General features: G+C 38.1%; 1 protein-coding gene across 6 annotated transcripts in view; it reads left to right on the plus strand.

Moving 5' to 3' along the window:
- The window catches only part of LOC123511364 (bromodomain-containing protein 7-like), a 473,159-nt gene that overhangs the window by 294,948 nt on the left and 162,944 nt on the right, over positions 1 to 15,267 (plus strand). For all 6 annotated transcript variants that reach the window (XM_045267176.1, XM_045267179.1, XM_045267177.1 and 3 more), the window contains one exon: positions 2,853 to 3,039. In XM_045267176.1, the coding sequence (XP_045123111.1) occupies positions 2,853 to 3,039 (187 nt within the window). The remainder of the gene's footprint in view (positions 1 to 2,852; positions 3,040 to 15,267) is intronic.

The following is a 15,267-nucleotide window of genomic DNA, read 5'->3' on the forward strand; positions in this document are numbered from 1 at the left end:
AGATTACTGGACAAGGTGGAAGTCAGGAAAGCAATGGGACCAGATGGTGTATCAGGCTGGGTGTTAAAAGAATGTAAAGAGCAATTAGTGGATCCAATTTGGGAAATAATTAAAAGTTCAATAAATGAAGGGAAAGTTCCACTAGAGTGGAAGAGAGCCAATGTAATACCGATATTTAAAGGAGGAAAGGCAACTTAATCACTAAACTACAGACCAGTGTCACTTACAAGTGTCGTAGGGAAGTTATGTGAAATAATTATCAAAGAAAAATGGTTAAAATTTCTAGAAGAGGAGCAAGTTATATCAAACAGACAATTTGGGTTCAGGACAGGGTGGTCATGTGTATCAAACTTATTAAGCTTCTACTCCAGGGTTATTGCAGGACTTGAAAGCAGAGATGGATGGGTAGACACAGTATACCCGGACATTAAAAAGGCATTTGATAAAGTCCCTCATGAAAGACTTCTTTGGAAACTAAAGAACATGTTAGGACTGCGTGGAACGTTGCTCGAATGGACAAGAGATTATTTGAAGGATAGAGGAATGAGATCTCTGATCAGAGATACATACTCGTCTTGGAGTAAAGTAACCAGCAGGGTGCCACAAGGGTCAGTGTTAGCCCCCATTATGTTTCAAGTTTATGTAAACGATATTCACATAGGAGTAAACAACTATATGAATTTATTCGTTGATGATGCAAAGTTGCTAAAAGTTATCAAAACCATAGAGGACTGTATACTGTTACAGGAAGATTTAGATAAGATCTATGAATGGAGCAAGAACTGGAAATTGGAGTTTAATGCCAAGAAATGTCACATAATGGAACTAGGAAAAAGTAAGAAAAGACCAGTATGGAACTATTTGATGGCAGAGGAGCAAATAACGAAGACTAAAGAGGAAAAAGATCTTGGGGTGATCATACAAGAAAATCTGAGCCCTGATAAACACATAAATAAGATATTTGGACTATCATATAGGATGTTGACTAATATAAGAGTGGCATTTCATTACATGGAAAAAGATATGATGAAAAAAATCATCACAAGCATGATTTGCCCAAGGCTGGAATATGCAGCAATGGTATGGTCTCTGAGTTCTAAAAAAGATATGAGAAAACTGGAAAGGATACAGGAGATTGCTACAAAGATGGTGTCGGAATTAAAGGACCTCACATATGAAGAACGACTGAAGGAAATGGGATTGCCAACCTTACAAGATAGAAGAGAACAATGTATAAAATAGTAAATGATATTGAAAAGATAGACAAAGAAGAGTTGGTGCTGTTGGCAGAAGAGGATGGAAGGACAAGAGGACATGAAGAGAAGATCAGGATGAGGCAGTTTGTGAAGGATGTTGGAAAATATAGTTTTCCACACAGAACGGTGGAAAAACGGAATGCATTGGATAATGGAATTGTTGCAGCACATAGTGTGCATAACTTTAAAGAAAAATTAAATAAATGGAGATATGGAGACAGGACACTATGAGCCCCGCTCGAACCATGTACAATACAACTAGGTAAATACACACACATACTCCAGAAAGACACATAAATGGATTATTTGCTTCAACATACAGGACACTAACTATCATCAGGATGGCATTTTATTACATGGACAAGAGTATGATGAAAAAGATTATCACTTCTATGATAAGACCTAGAGTAGAATATGCAGCAGTGGTGTGGTCACCATACAAGCAGAAAGACATCAAGAGAATAGAAAAAATCCAAAGGACCACTATAAAGATGGTGCCTGAAATAAAGGATCTTCCCTATGAATAATGACTAATGGAAATGGAATTACCATCTCTGAAGGATAGACGGGAAAGATGAGATCTATTAACAATGTATAAGTTGGTAAACCATATGGGAAAGATAGATAGACAAGACCTGGTATCACTGACAGAGGATAAAGGTAGGTGAACAAGAAGACACTGCAAGATGATCATGAAATGTCAGTGTTTGAGAAATGTTAAAAAGTTTAGTTTTCCACACAGGACAGTGGTGGATATTTGGAATGTATTGAGTGAAGAGATTGTAGCAGCAGAAAGTGTGCACAAATTTAAGGAAAAGTTGGATAAATACAGACATGGAGCCAGGTCACTATAGGCCCTGCTCAAACCCTGTAATATAGAACTAGGTAAATACACTCACACACTACATAGCTTTGGAAAAATTCTTGAGGAACAACAAAGGAAAATTGCAGTCATCAAAGTGATTATAGAAAATGAAATTTCAGTTAGGGATATAATTAATGAAATGTAAGAAAAAAATTCATTATTAATACCAAAGAAGAGAAAATTCTTAACAAGACAATAGAGGGAAGAGAGGAGATAAATAGTGACTCAAGTAGTGGTGAACCTGCTGTAAAAGGGGAAAAATTAAATAGTAAATAAAACTAAAAATGTTCATAGAATAAATAAGTACACAAAGAACAGATGAAGACTCATTAAAATATTTGATGACAAAGAAATAAATCTGCTTTAGGAAGCTGACCAGAACAAATGAATGGAAAAAAACTGAATAAGAAAAGACCTAAAACAAATAAGGAAGAGGTGCATTAATAAGAACTCTCTCTCTCTCTCTCTCTCTCTCTCTCTCTCTCTCTCTCTCTCTCTCTCTCTCTCTCTCTCTCTCTCTCTCTCTATATATATATATATATATATATATATATATATATATATATATATATATATATATATATATATATATATATATATATATATATATAAAAGTAAAATTTTCAATACTACACCTTTCTTACTTCATGAATTAAACACATGAAATTTTGTGTAATGTATATTAATTTCACTAAGTTTTCCTTATTAAATGATAGGATTTTATCTTCCAGCTTGGATTTCTGAGACAACGCGGAGATGGCACCACTTCCCTCAGTTTTCTAACGGGTTGTGAGGGTGGTGGAGATGCTGGTTCCAAGGACAAGCCTGTGAGTCTTGGTCTTTTGACAGGAAAACTTACCCAGGGTTCAGCTACCCTCCACAACTACCGAGAGGACAAGAGGAGTATGGCTAAACCTAGTGAGTAGTATACTTGAGATTCTGAGTATTATGTATGACTTGTTGAGAAGGTAGAATATAAATGTACATGAATTGAGGTTCTGTGTGGGAAATTTTTAAATGATATTAAAAACTGCTCTTGCCAAAAAAATAATTGACAACTTCCTTTTGCATATATGTCAGATACTTAATCAGTTAATCTGTGTGTTGAAAAACATGTGAGTGGCTAACCTAAGTTCTTATAAACACTATCTTGAATTTTTTTGCTATTCAAGTTTTGTAATCTTCAAATTTGCACCTAGTTTTAAGTTCTTACAATGCAGAGTTTTGCACTACTTTGGCATGTATCAATCATATCTACTTTCTGTCAGTGTTATACATGCTAGCTCAAGAGTCCAATGAGATCTCCAGTAAAATCTTCCATATCTGTAACTCTGATAATGTCATACTCACTGATGAGTAACATTTTGGCCTCATAAAGCAGCAAATCCAAAGCTTCTGCTACACTTTCTCATATGTTGCACAGAGCTCATTGCCTCTCATTTCTGCCTCCACTCATGCTTACCTCGTCACTCCGGGCAATAGAAAACAGCTTCTAGCACTATATCTGGTTTGGGAGGTAGTCAGGAGATACCTGGCTCAGAGGAATCTCTCTCTCTCTCTCTCTCTCTCTCTCTCTCTCTCTCTCTCTCTCTCTCTCTCTCTCTCTCTCTCTCAAAAAAAGAAAGAAAGTGATTTTTCATACTAGGTACATACATTATGAATAAACCCCACACAAATTTTAGGGATGAATTATAGTATACCTGCTCGAGGTCATTTTTCTGAAGATGACAAATGACAGAAAATATTAATTTTTTGGTAAATTAATCTATTGGTTCCACAGAAAAAAGATAAAATGAAATTATTGCAAGCAGGGTGCATCGATATTTATTCTGGTGTAAGGGAATAATGCACCTTTGTGATAATGATGAAAGTCAAGTAAGCTATTGTATCATATGATCTATATTCTGAAAGATCTCTTACAGTATCTGAGTAAAAAGCCACATATCATATGAGCAGGATGCAGTCAGAATGCAGTATGGATATATCATGAGTGCTACAAGGACACAAAATAGTGTCCATGTTGAAGGAGTTAACTGTAGCAATATTGATAAAGTGCCAACATTCCAATGTTAAGTCTATAGTTTTCTTGATATCAAAATTGTGTTAAAATTATAAAATCAAATTTTAATTTTACATGATCATTTTTGTTCTTATTTAGGGCAGATTCCTCATATTTGTCCTGGGTTCTGGCTTCCTGGTAAACATTAGGTCAAGCATTGAAGAATTTTCTTCCCCTCAGTGTCTTGTGTCTTCATATACCCACTGGTCTAAAATATTCACTGTTGTTAATTGCATTGTTTCTTTACTCCACAAATCTGCACCTTCTCCTAGGTCCACCTCCTCCCAATTTTCTTTCTTGCAATTAAAGTTACTTATAAACAACATTTTGTTTTATTTATTATTATTTTTTTTTTTTGCATATTATTCTAGCATTTCCAAACTTCTTATCTTCTTATGTTCATTTGTTTTTCATGTATTTGAACACTGCTTTCTCATTTTTGCCTCAGTTAAGGAAACAACTCCTCTAATCCATGGTACCTCATATAATTTTCTTTCATAATTCACTTTCCAAGCTTCTCTTTCATTTGCTACTCACCTTGGTCTTTCCCTCTTCATCTTTCTGAGAACCTCAAATTTGGAAGTAAATTTCAAGTATAAAGGCAAATGCAGACAATTTGCATGTCTCACAAAATGCTTTAACCTTTTTTTCATGTTTGAATGGATTTCAATATAGGATATGACTGTAATCTGCTAATGTAATGAGAATGGAAGGCTAACAATCCTGCTCCCTCACAAAATGTGTGTCTGCATGTGTCTTTTACATGTGTGTGTGTATGTGTGTCTTTCTTTATTCTTTATATACTCTATATTTATTCTCTTTATTAATGTTATTGTAACATTGGAAATGAGCTATGCTTTTACTATCCCTTTTACTTATACATTTGGGCCTCAACATGGTGTAAAACCTTTCCTACATACATTTCTAATGAAAGTTAAATCTGTCATTTTCTCATGACAGCAGTAATTTGTGAGGGCTGCTTTTGACATAGATACTTAAGGCCCACCTTTTTTCTCCCCCTCCATATACATCTCTCCTATTTACATAACCACTCCCTAATTTTCTCTCTCTCTCTCTCTCTCTCTCTCTCTCTCTCTCTCTCTCTCTCTCTCTCTCTCTCTCTCTCTCTCTCTCTCTCTCTCTCTGTATACACTTGACCCTTGTTTATCCGGACCTTATTTATCCAGATTTTGGTTTATCCAGACAATTTCCAGATAATAATTTAATAATGAATCCAGACGGCAAAAAAAATTCATTCAAACAGCCCGTGCCTTGTGCACTTCCAGAAATGACTAACAGATGGCGGCGGTGCTGTGGCAAACAGTTGTAAACAAGTCCAGCCAATGCTAGTGAACACTGTGTATTGTCTGATATCAGTGAACAAGTTTGTGCATTTTTCAGTAGCTTAGAACTTATGTCTTCCAAGAGTGTTAGACATAAGTGAGCGGCCCTAGCTGTGCCTTAAAATTTGGAATTAAAAATAAAATTAGAGGAAGGAGCTATTGTTATGAGTGTTTTTGAGAAATGTGGTATAGCCAAGCAAACTGTGTCAGATACCAGTATATCAAAAGATAAACTGGTAGAATATTTTGCCAAATATTGTGTTGATGCATCATCAAGTAAAAGCAGTAAAGGTGCACCAAGAAAAAATGTAAGGAGTGGAAAAGATGTTGCATTAGATGCCACCATATGAAGTCTGTGTAGCAGCAATGTGTGGAGATCAGTGCCCATGGCATTGAAATTCTTGCAGCAGCCAGGAAGCTAGCACAGAAATTGATGTATAGGTTCCTCTTGTTTTATGGTAGGGGCACGATCTTGAAAACCAAATCAAATAATGAATGATCATATAGCAAGTTTAAGCTTTAATAGGAATTAATTTAATGGGGAGAGTAATATTGGCCTAACTTGTACTGAGAGATCGAGAAAACTTTTCCGACGATAACAATCATGGCGTCCATGCCTCAACAACCCCGGGACTTTGAAGGGTTCGTGACTACTCCAAGAGGACTGGAGAAATTAGATATGGATGCAAGAATTCAGGCATTAGAAAGTAAGTTTTTAAACATTTTATCCATAGAAGAAAAACTGGATAGAGTCATAGCGGAGAACGATTCCTTCAAAAAATAGATCTATTTGTTAACGATAGAGAACAAAGAGCTATTGAGGGAAAAAGTAGAAATGGAGAAAGAAAACCAACAACTAAGGAAACAATGTGAAGAGATGAAGGCTAAACTCCTAGAAATGGAGAAGAAAATATCCGAAGGGGACTTGAGGAAGGAGGAATGCCTTAACCTAATTGATGCCAGGATGAAAGAAGTGAACCATGAACATCAGTAGGTACAAAGGTCCTTTAGGGAGATGGTGAAAAAGCAGGAAGAGGAAAATAAAGTGATTATGCAGAGTGAAATGGTAAAGGCACTAAAGGAAAATGAGTATGTGGTGAGAGATATTGCTGAAAAGAAAAAATGTGTGATCATAACAGGATTGAGGGAGGAACCTAACAGGAACTGGCAGGATAGGAGGGATAAGGAAAATGACAGGATTAAGTCTTTACTGAATAAGATCTCAGTAGAGGAAGAGGGCCTATATGCTGAGGTAGAAGAAAGTGTGAGATTAGGAGCTTTTGAGGAAGGCAAGAATAGACCATTAAAATTTAAAATTAAAGTCTCAGGTGGCAGCTGAGGCCTTGCTGAGGAAAGCTTGGAAACTTAAGGACTCTGAGGAAATCAAAACAATTTACATAAGAAGAAATATGTCACAGGATGAACGAATGAAAATGAAAGAGCTTGTAACTGAAGTGAGAGACAGGAATGATGAAAGAACAGAGGAGGAAAAGACCAATTTTTTTTGGAGGATGAGAAATGGGAGGCTGAAGAAGTGGTGGATAAAACAGACAGAATAGACATTACATGGAAGAAAGAAACTAGGAATGGAATACAAGTGACTTACATGAATATAGATGGATTTCTGTCTAAGAGGCTAGAATGTATAGATTACCTAAGAAATAATGAATTGGACATAATGTGTGTAATGGAAACAAAGCTAAGACCCGAAATAAAGCAAAATTGGTTTGTTGTAAAACACTACAAAGTATGGAGAAATGATAGAAAAAATAAAGGAGGTGGTTGTATAATGGTTCTTACTAAGGAAGATCTGATAGTGAAGGAGGTGAACTATAGTAAGAGAAATGAGGAAGTGATAAGTATGCTTATAACAGATGGTAAGAGGGACATTAATATTATAACAGTATACAGGCAATCCCCGTTTAACGAAGGGGTTACATTCCTAAAAAACACTTCGTTAAGCGAAACTTCGTTAAGCGAACCAATTATAACAAGTTTAACCCCTGATTTGAACTTCCATTGAGAGTAAGCAAAGCGAGAGTGCATCATAGTACAGTAAAAGGTTTAATGAAAGTAAAAATTATGAAGTTAAACATTTAGGTAGTTTAATTTAACGTTCTTAGGAACGTTAGGCCACATTGCAGGGGGTTTTGGTGGTAAGTTGAACTAAGGAAGATGAGCTGCTGGTGACGCTGTTATGGTTTGACTGGGCAGTGAGTAGTGCATGTAATCTTGATCTTGATCTTGATGCTACAGGTGACACAGAATTTCTTCTAAGTCAGGCCTTTGTATCAGCAGAGCCTGTGTTGTCCACGAGAGGCTTGATTTTGATTTTTATTCTACAGGTGTCTCAGGATTTCTCCTGAGGCAGGCCTTAGTACCAGCAGCTCCTGATGTATTTAAAAGCCTGTCAGCTTGCATGATACAGTGGGGCTTTCAAATTTGGAAAAAAATTACCTGGATAAAACTTCGTTAAAGCGAGTTTGGTGTTCGTTAAACGAGCAGATGGTAGTAAAATGAAACCTTCGTTATAGCGAAATTTCGTTGTGTGAACCTTTGTTAAACGGGGGTTGCCTGTATTGGACAGAGAGTTGATAAAGGTGACCACAAGTAATCATCTCCGGGGACATGAAAAAAAAATTATAAAAGACATCTGTCTAAATGATGTGAGAAAATACAGTTTCCTGCATCGTAGTATTGATAAGTGGAATAAACTGAGCAGTGATGTCGTTGACGCGGTGTGTGTCAATCAGATGAAAGAGAGATATGACAGGAGTAGACAAGGAGACAGGACACAGAGAGCTTAGCTCGGGCCCTGTAATACACAAATAGGTAAATACACCACCTAAAGAAGTAGTTTTATAGGCTCAATATTTTTTTTATGCAGTGGTTTCTCCCATAGGCCTATATCCACCGGCAAGAGTAGAAAATGAGTTCAGTGAAGTTAGTAGGTGCCACTCAGCAGCAAGTGTGATCATTAATCCACAGGCTTAAGTTCCTCCATTTCTTCTATTATGTAGAGTAGAGGTGGCAGTTTGTGCTACCCTAAGCAGACACTTATCAGTTACGAAACCTCCAGATTCGAATACGACAATGAAAGTTTCACCAGTAATGTAGAATTGTATCTGCTATAATGGCAGGTAACATGCAGCTCTCTATCACTGCAGTTTCTCTGCATGGAGTACTGTAAGTGAAGGAAGGTTAGGCCAGTTCAGTGCCCCTACTAGACTGGTTTACACGCTAGGCTGAGAAAGGAATTGCACCAGTGGGAAGTCAGTCCACTAAGGGATGTCGGGTTATCGTGCTAGGTGCCTTAAGGGGGGCGTCTGATTTAGAGACCGAAAAAATATGAAAAATAATGTTTTTTGTGGAAAAATAATATGTAGTAGGTATACACGTTAGCTATTATTTCACGAAGTTTTATAATGAAATGCACCCTGGTTTCCATTTGAATGCCATTCGAAGGTCCCATACTCAACCACGTGCGTTTGTTTACATCAGCAGAATCTTTTTTTTTTTTTTTCTCAAAAACTATGATAAAAAGACAAAAATCTTAACTTTTTTTTGGTGGACATGATACGGCAACACTGAAAGTCTATGGGTGGCATCAATCAAGGCACCAGGAAGACTCAGTAGGGGGAAAGCTATTAGAGAGAGAGGTTGTTGCTGCATCTCTCGCTACCCGCCCTTCACCCTGCTAAACAGCACGTAATTTATTTACTGCATCCTGCTTTTCACCTACTGCCAATCATGGGACAGGTGTCTAAGAGGAAAAAGGAGAGGAAGGACGCCTGGAATATGAGTATGGAAGCGCAAAGAATAAAAAGAGCGTGTTGAACCTAACACTCAAATGCTCCAGTACACATCCTCGCGTCACCCACCACCACCACCCTCACCACTGCCACACCACAGCCCACCACATCTCACGCAGAACAAAGACAAGGAAATGAAGAAGAAAAGGCCTCATTACTCACAATTAGAGAAGCTCTTCTACAAAATATTGAGAAAGGAAATGAAGTTGTGGAAAGCGACAACGAGCTTGTCATGCTGACAAAAAGGAGGCTGAAAAATCTTCTTTCCTCTCATTATTCATGCCCAGATCCTGCCTTTGACTACAGTTTGGAGCCTGATGTATATGAGAACACCATAACTATGCACTGCACAACAAACAGCTTCAAGAACACATCACAACCAGAAAAAGTGAGAGCTGGAGGTCGAGAGAAAAGCTTCTTCAGGACCAATATACCATTGACAGGGGGGGACTAGGAGAATCATATACAGTAAACTCCCGGTTACGTCGGTCTCGAGTTACGTCAAACTCGTAATTACGTCAGTCCACTATAAGGCAATTTAAGATTAAAAAAATTGAAAATTTATAAATCGTAAAGTGCGGGATTTATTGTTATTGTTGGTGGTTGCCCGCCACACCGCCCGCCTCATGCTTGAATACAATAACACCCTGCCTCACTTCCACCACACCGTCGCCCCTGGCGAGAGTGTTATCCTACTTCTGCGTTTACTGACTCAAGTTCTTAGTATCTTGCTCAATGGCACCAAAGAGAAAACTTCTTAGTGACAGCAGTGATGCTAAGAAAAGGAAAACCATTACGCTACAAGAAAAAAGAGGACATAATTAAAAGACATGAGAAGGGAGGCAGCAGCTGTGTGTGAGGGAGGGAAAAAGAAAATGGGAAGCCCGTTACCATGACATCGGGGAGGTTGACGACCTTGAGGGCTCGCACACCCATCACAACAATAACAACTCCGGAGCCTTCACCTGGGCCACACGACACTCGCAACTGACTTGCACCATCTGCACCTGTCTGCTGATCCGTATTGCCCTTTCCTATTGCATTTCCTGCCCCGCTGCCCACGCTTCTACTCCCACCGCACTGCCCTGGGCCACACGACACTCGCAGCTCACTTGCACCGTCTGCGCCTGTCTGCTGATCCCCATTGCCCTTTCCTATTGCATTTCCTGCTCCACTGCCCACGCTTCTACTCCCACCGCACTGCACTACGCTCCCAGCTGTCCGCCCTGGGCGTCACAACATTCGACCTGCCCACCTTCCTGGCGGCCTCAGGCGTCCACCCCTCTCGGCAACATGCAGTCCTTCGCGTTCGCGGCACTAATCAACAACAAAAACAAGTTTGTCTTTCATATTCCTACATAGTTGTAAATAATATAACAATATAACCTTTTACTTACCTGAATGACCATAAACAATGATTGGTTGAAAACTCGATAACATGCTTTGAAATGTATGGAAACTCGAGTTACGTACAAAATCGACTTATGTCATGTTTTAGGAACGTAACTCTGACGTAAAGCGAGACCTTACTGTGTGTATATATATATATATTTATATATATATATATATATATATATATATATATATATATATATATATATATATATATATATATATCTTTGCAACCTTCTGTTTCTCTGAGTTTTGTTTTTCTATATAGTATTTCTTCTGTTGCTGCTTGTGATTTTAGTAATATCTTAATTGGTCTCACTGTTCCTTCTTGATATGGTCCCATTCTATACATTTTTTCTAGTTCCTCTTCTAAGTTCCGTCTATCCTCGTGATTTAGATTTTTTAGTAGGTCTTTTACTGATTTCATTTCATCCCTTTTCCCTTCTTGGTCTATATTTAACATTTTTTTCTTTCAGGCCAAAATTAATTACACTTTTTTTTTCTGCAATTTCTCTTACTAAATTTTCTTTTTTCTTCAGGACTCCCATCATTTAGTTTGTCATATTTTCATCTCTTTCTTTTAACTGTTCTTGAAATGATTCCTTGTCTTTCTTATCTGAAATGATTCCTTGTCATTCTTATCTTGGATTCTCCATGCCTGTACTTCTTTTTTAATCACATCTTGAACTTTTTCCTTTTCTTTGTTAACTAGATCTTTCAGTTTCTCTTTTTCTTTCTCAGCTTTACCGAGTCCTTCCATCAATTTCTTGTAGTTAGTTACTTCCTTTCTTAATTCTTCATTTTCTGTTCTTAGCTTAGTTTCATTTTCTTCTACTCTTTTTATCCTGTCTTTCAATTTCTGAAACTCTTTTTCCTGCTCTTCATTTTCTTTCATTCCCATACTCTCCTTTATCCATTTATCTAATTTACGTTCAATAGTCAACACTCTATTGAATAGCGAAGTATGTGTCGTATCAAAGCCTTTAAAAGCTCTTTCACCCTCACCAACATAGTCATCATCATCTTTCATTCTTTCCCGAGTCTCATACCTGCATTTAGATGGAATCTCTTCCTTACTCATGATTTTGCAGGCGAAGGCTCCGGAGTTATTGTTGTGCGCGAGCCCTCAAGGTCGTCAACCTCCCCGTTGTTATGGTAACAGGCTTCCCATTTTCTTCTTCCCTCCCTCACACACAGCTGCTGCCTCACTCACTCACTCATTCCATTTTCCTTTTCTTAGCATCACTGCTGTCACTAAGGAGTTTTCTCTTTGGTGCCATTGAGCAAGATACTAAGAACTTGAGACAGTAAACGCAGAAGTAGGATAACACTCTTACCAGGGGCGACGGTATGGTGGAACTGAGGCAGGGTGTTATTGTATTCAAGTGTGAGGCGGGTGGTGTGGCGGGTAACCACTAGTGACGCCTGGCGGCCAACAATAACAATAAATCCTGCACTTTACGATTTATAAATTTTCTATTTTTTTTAATCTTAAATTGCCTTATAGTGGACTGACGTAACTATGAGTTTGACATAACTCGAGGCCGACGTAACCCGGGACCTTACTATATATATATATATATATATATATATATATATATATATATATATATATATATATATATATATATATATATACATACATATACAATAAGTCCTCGTTTTACACTAGAAATGCGTTCCTCAAAAAGCTATTGTAAACCGAAATTAGTGTAAACCAAACCCATTTTAACATGTATTAGATAGGAATACGTTCCAGCTTAGTATGAAAGTCAATCGAAAAAAAGTAAACAAACTGGACAAGCCGTGTATTACCGAAAAAAAAAAGAACATGAGCACTTTAACTTACCTTTCTTAATGTTAATCTCCTGTATAGGTCCTTTTGTCCCTCCTGAGGCTAAGGGACAGCAGAGACCTCTCCTGCCTACTCGGAAGGAGGGGTCATGGGAGAACGATCAGCTGATACGGCAGATGAAGTGGGTGATGCACTGGCCAAGTGTGAAGCAGGTGACTTATTTTCTTCAAACTTGTCATTTGAAGTTGATGACTCAATTTTAATTGATGAAGTTGAAGGTCCAGTGGATGAAGTGGATGGGCTTGCTACATGTTTGAAGAAAGACAAGATTGTGGACTGTTTCGCATTCGTACGTTTCGCGTCATATAATTCTCGGTAGATTTTTATTGCCTGTTCCATCTGATTAGCCACATTGCCACTTCTTTTGGGGTTAGGGTCTTGTTCTTGCAGCATTTCCATTGCAGAGTCCATTAAATTTAAGTTTTTTGCAGTCTTGATGTCTAATCCACGAACTGGTTCTGGTTCATTTTCTTCCTCCTTTTCTTTCTCAGCAGCTGCTCTCTCCAACACTAAAAGCTCTTCATTGCTCAGAGGCTCTGCATGATTCTGCAACAAGCCATCTAAGTCCTCCTCATCCACTTCAGTAAAGCCCACTTCATGGGATAGCTTGACAATATTCTTTTTCACTTCAGTTATGGAATCCGAGAAACCTTGAAAGTTGTTACAACACTCTGGCCACAATTTTCTCCAGACAGCATTCACTGTAGAACTTTCCACCTCCTCCCAAGAGGCTCTAATGTTGTCAATGGCATGTCTGATGTATGATTTCCACCATTCCATGAGAGTGGGTTTATCAGGTCCATCTGTGCCTTTAATCAGCTGCTTCATCATGCGGCATTGGTAGTAAGCCTTAAAGGTTTTAATTACAGTTTGATCCATTGGTTGGATCAGTGAAGTAGTGTTGGGATGAAGGAACACCACTTCAATGTTCTCTGCCCAATCTTCCATACACTTTGGGTGACTGGGAGCGTTGTCCAGGATGAGAAGAAATCGATTTGCTATATTATTTGCAGAGGCGTATTCAGTTAGTTTAGGTGCCAAGTAAGAGCTGAAGTAGTCCTGGTGTATGGTTGTAGTAAGCCAGGCCTTCTTGTTTGATCTCCCCACGACAGGTAAATAATCTTTGATTAGTCCCTTCACTGCTCTTGGATTTTCTGAGTAGTATATTAACATTGGCTTCAGTTTCAGGTCGCCTTCTATGGACAAAATGTTTAGGAACTTACTTTCCAGTGCCATGATTCTTGCATCCATATCTAATTTCTCCAGTCCTCTTGGAGTAGTTACGAAACCTTCAAAATCTTTGGGTTGTTTAGGAGTAGCCGCCATGTTTGTTATCGTCAGCTGATTACGACCAAAACAATCACCGCCCATACTCTCATCTCAGGGACCACTCTCCATATCCCTCACTTTCAACACTATGCGACAGTAGGACATCAACAGGACACTAACTTAGAGGTACCCGGGCCTTGTAACACCATAGGTATTTTCACTTCTTCCCGTCCGCAGCCAGAGACGAGTCGTCCTCTCTCAGCGACGGCGACTGTGTATATATATATATATATATATATATATATATATATATATATATATATATATATATATAAATATATATATACAGGCAACCCCCGTTTAACGAAGGTTCACACAACGAAATTTCGCTATAACGAAGGTTTAATTTTAAAACCATCTGCTCGTTTAACGAACATTAAACTCGCTTTAACGAAGTTTTATCCAGGTAATTTTTTCCAAAATTTGAAAGCCCCACTGTATCATGCAAGCTGACAGGCTTTTCAATACATCAGGAGCTGCTGGTACTAAGGCCTGTCTCAGGAGAAATCCTGAGACACCTACAGAATAAAGATCAAGATCAAGCCTCTCGTGAACAACACAGGCACTGCCGATACAAAGGCCTGACTCAGAAGAAATTCTGTGTCATCTGTAGCATCAAGATCAAGATCAAGATCACACACACCACTCACTGCCCAGTCAAAACATAACAGCATCACCAGCAGCTCATCTTCCTTAGTTCAACTTACCACCAAAACACCCTGCAATGTGGCCTAACGTTCCTAAGAAGACCAGGAAGTGTCTTACTCTTGAAGTGAAGCTGGGTATTATTCACAGACAAGAGAGAGGCCAGAAAACTAATAACATTGCTTCCCACCATGGCTTGACTCCATCTACTGTCTACTATTTTCAAGTCAAGATACTCTATCAAGAAGGCTAGTGAGACCTCATCTTCCTTGCAAGCTAAAAGAACAACCAGAACTTGTGACTCTACAATGGATAAAATGGAAAGCCTTGTGGAAATGTGGTACATAAGTTTTGTATGCAGTACCATGATGCACACTTTGTTTACATTCCACAGGTTGCCGGTTAGTGTATTTCCCGTTTCACTCTTGCTCCCTTCATAAAGTTAAGATCATCAACATTATAAAGTTACGTACATACATACATTAGTGTACATTATAATGACTTAAATCAAACTACCTAAATGTTTAACTTCATAATTTTTACTTTCATTAAACCTTTTACTGTACTATGGAAGTTCAAATCAGGGGTTATACTTGTTATAATCGGTTCGCTTAACGAAGTGTTTTTTAGGAACGTAACCCCATCGTTAAACGGGGTTGCCTGTGTATATATATATATATATATATATATATATATATATATATATATATA

Source organism: Portunus trituberculatus, chromosome 31 (genome assembly GCF_017591435.1).
Source record: "Portunus trituberculatus isolate SZX2019 chromosome 31, ASM1759143v1, whole genome shotgun sequence".
Taxonomy (NCBI): domain Eukaryota; kingdom Metazoa; phylum Arthropoda; class Malacostraca; order Decapoda; family Portunidae; genus Portunus; species Portunus trituberculatus.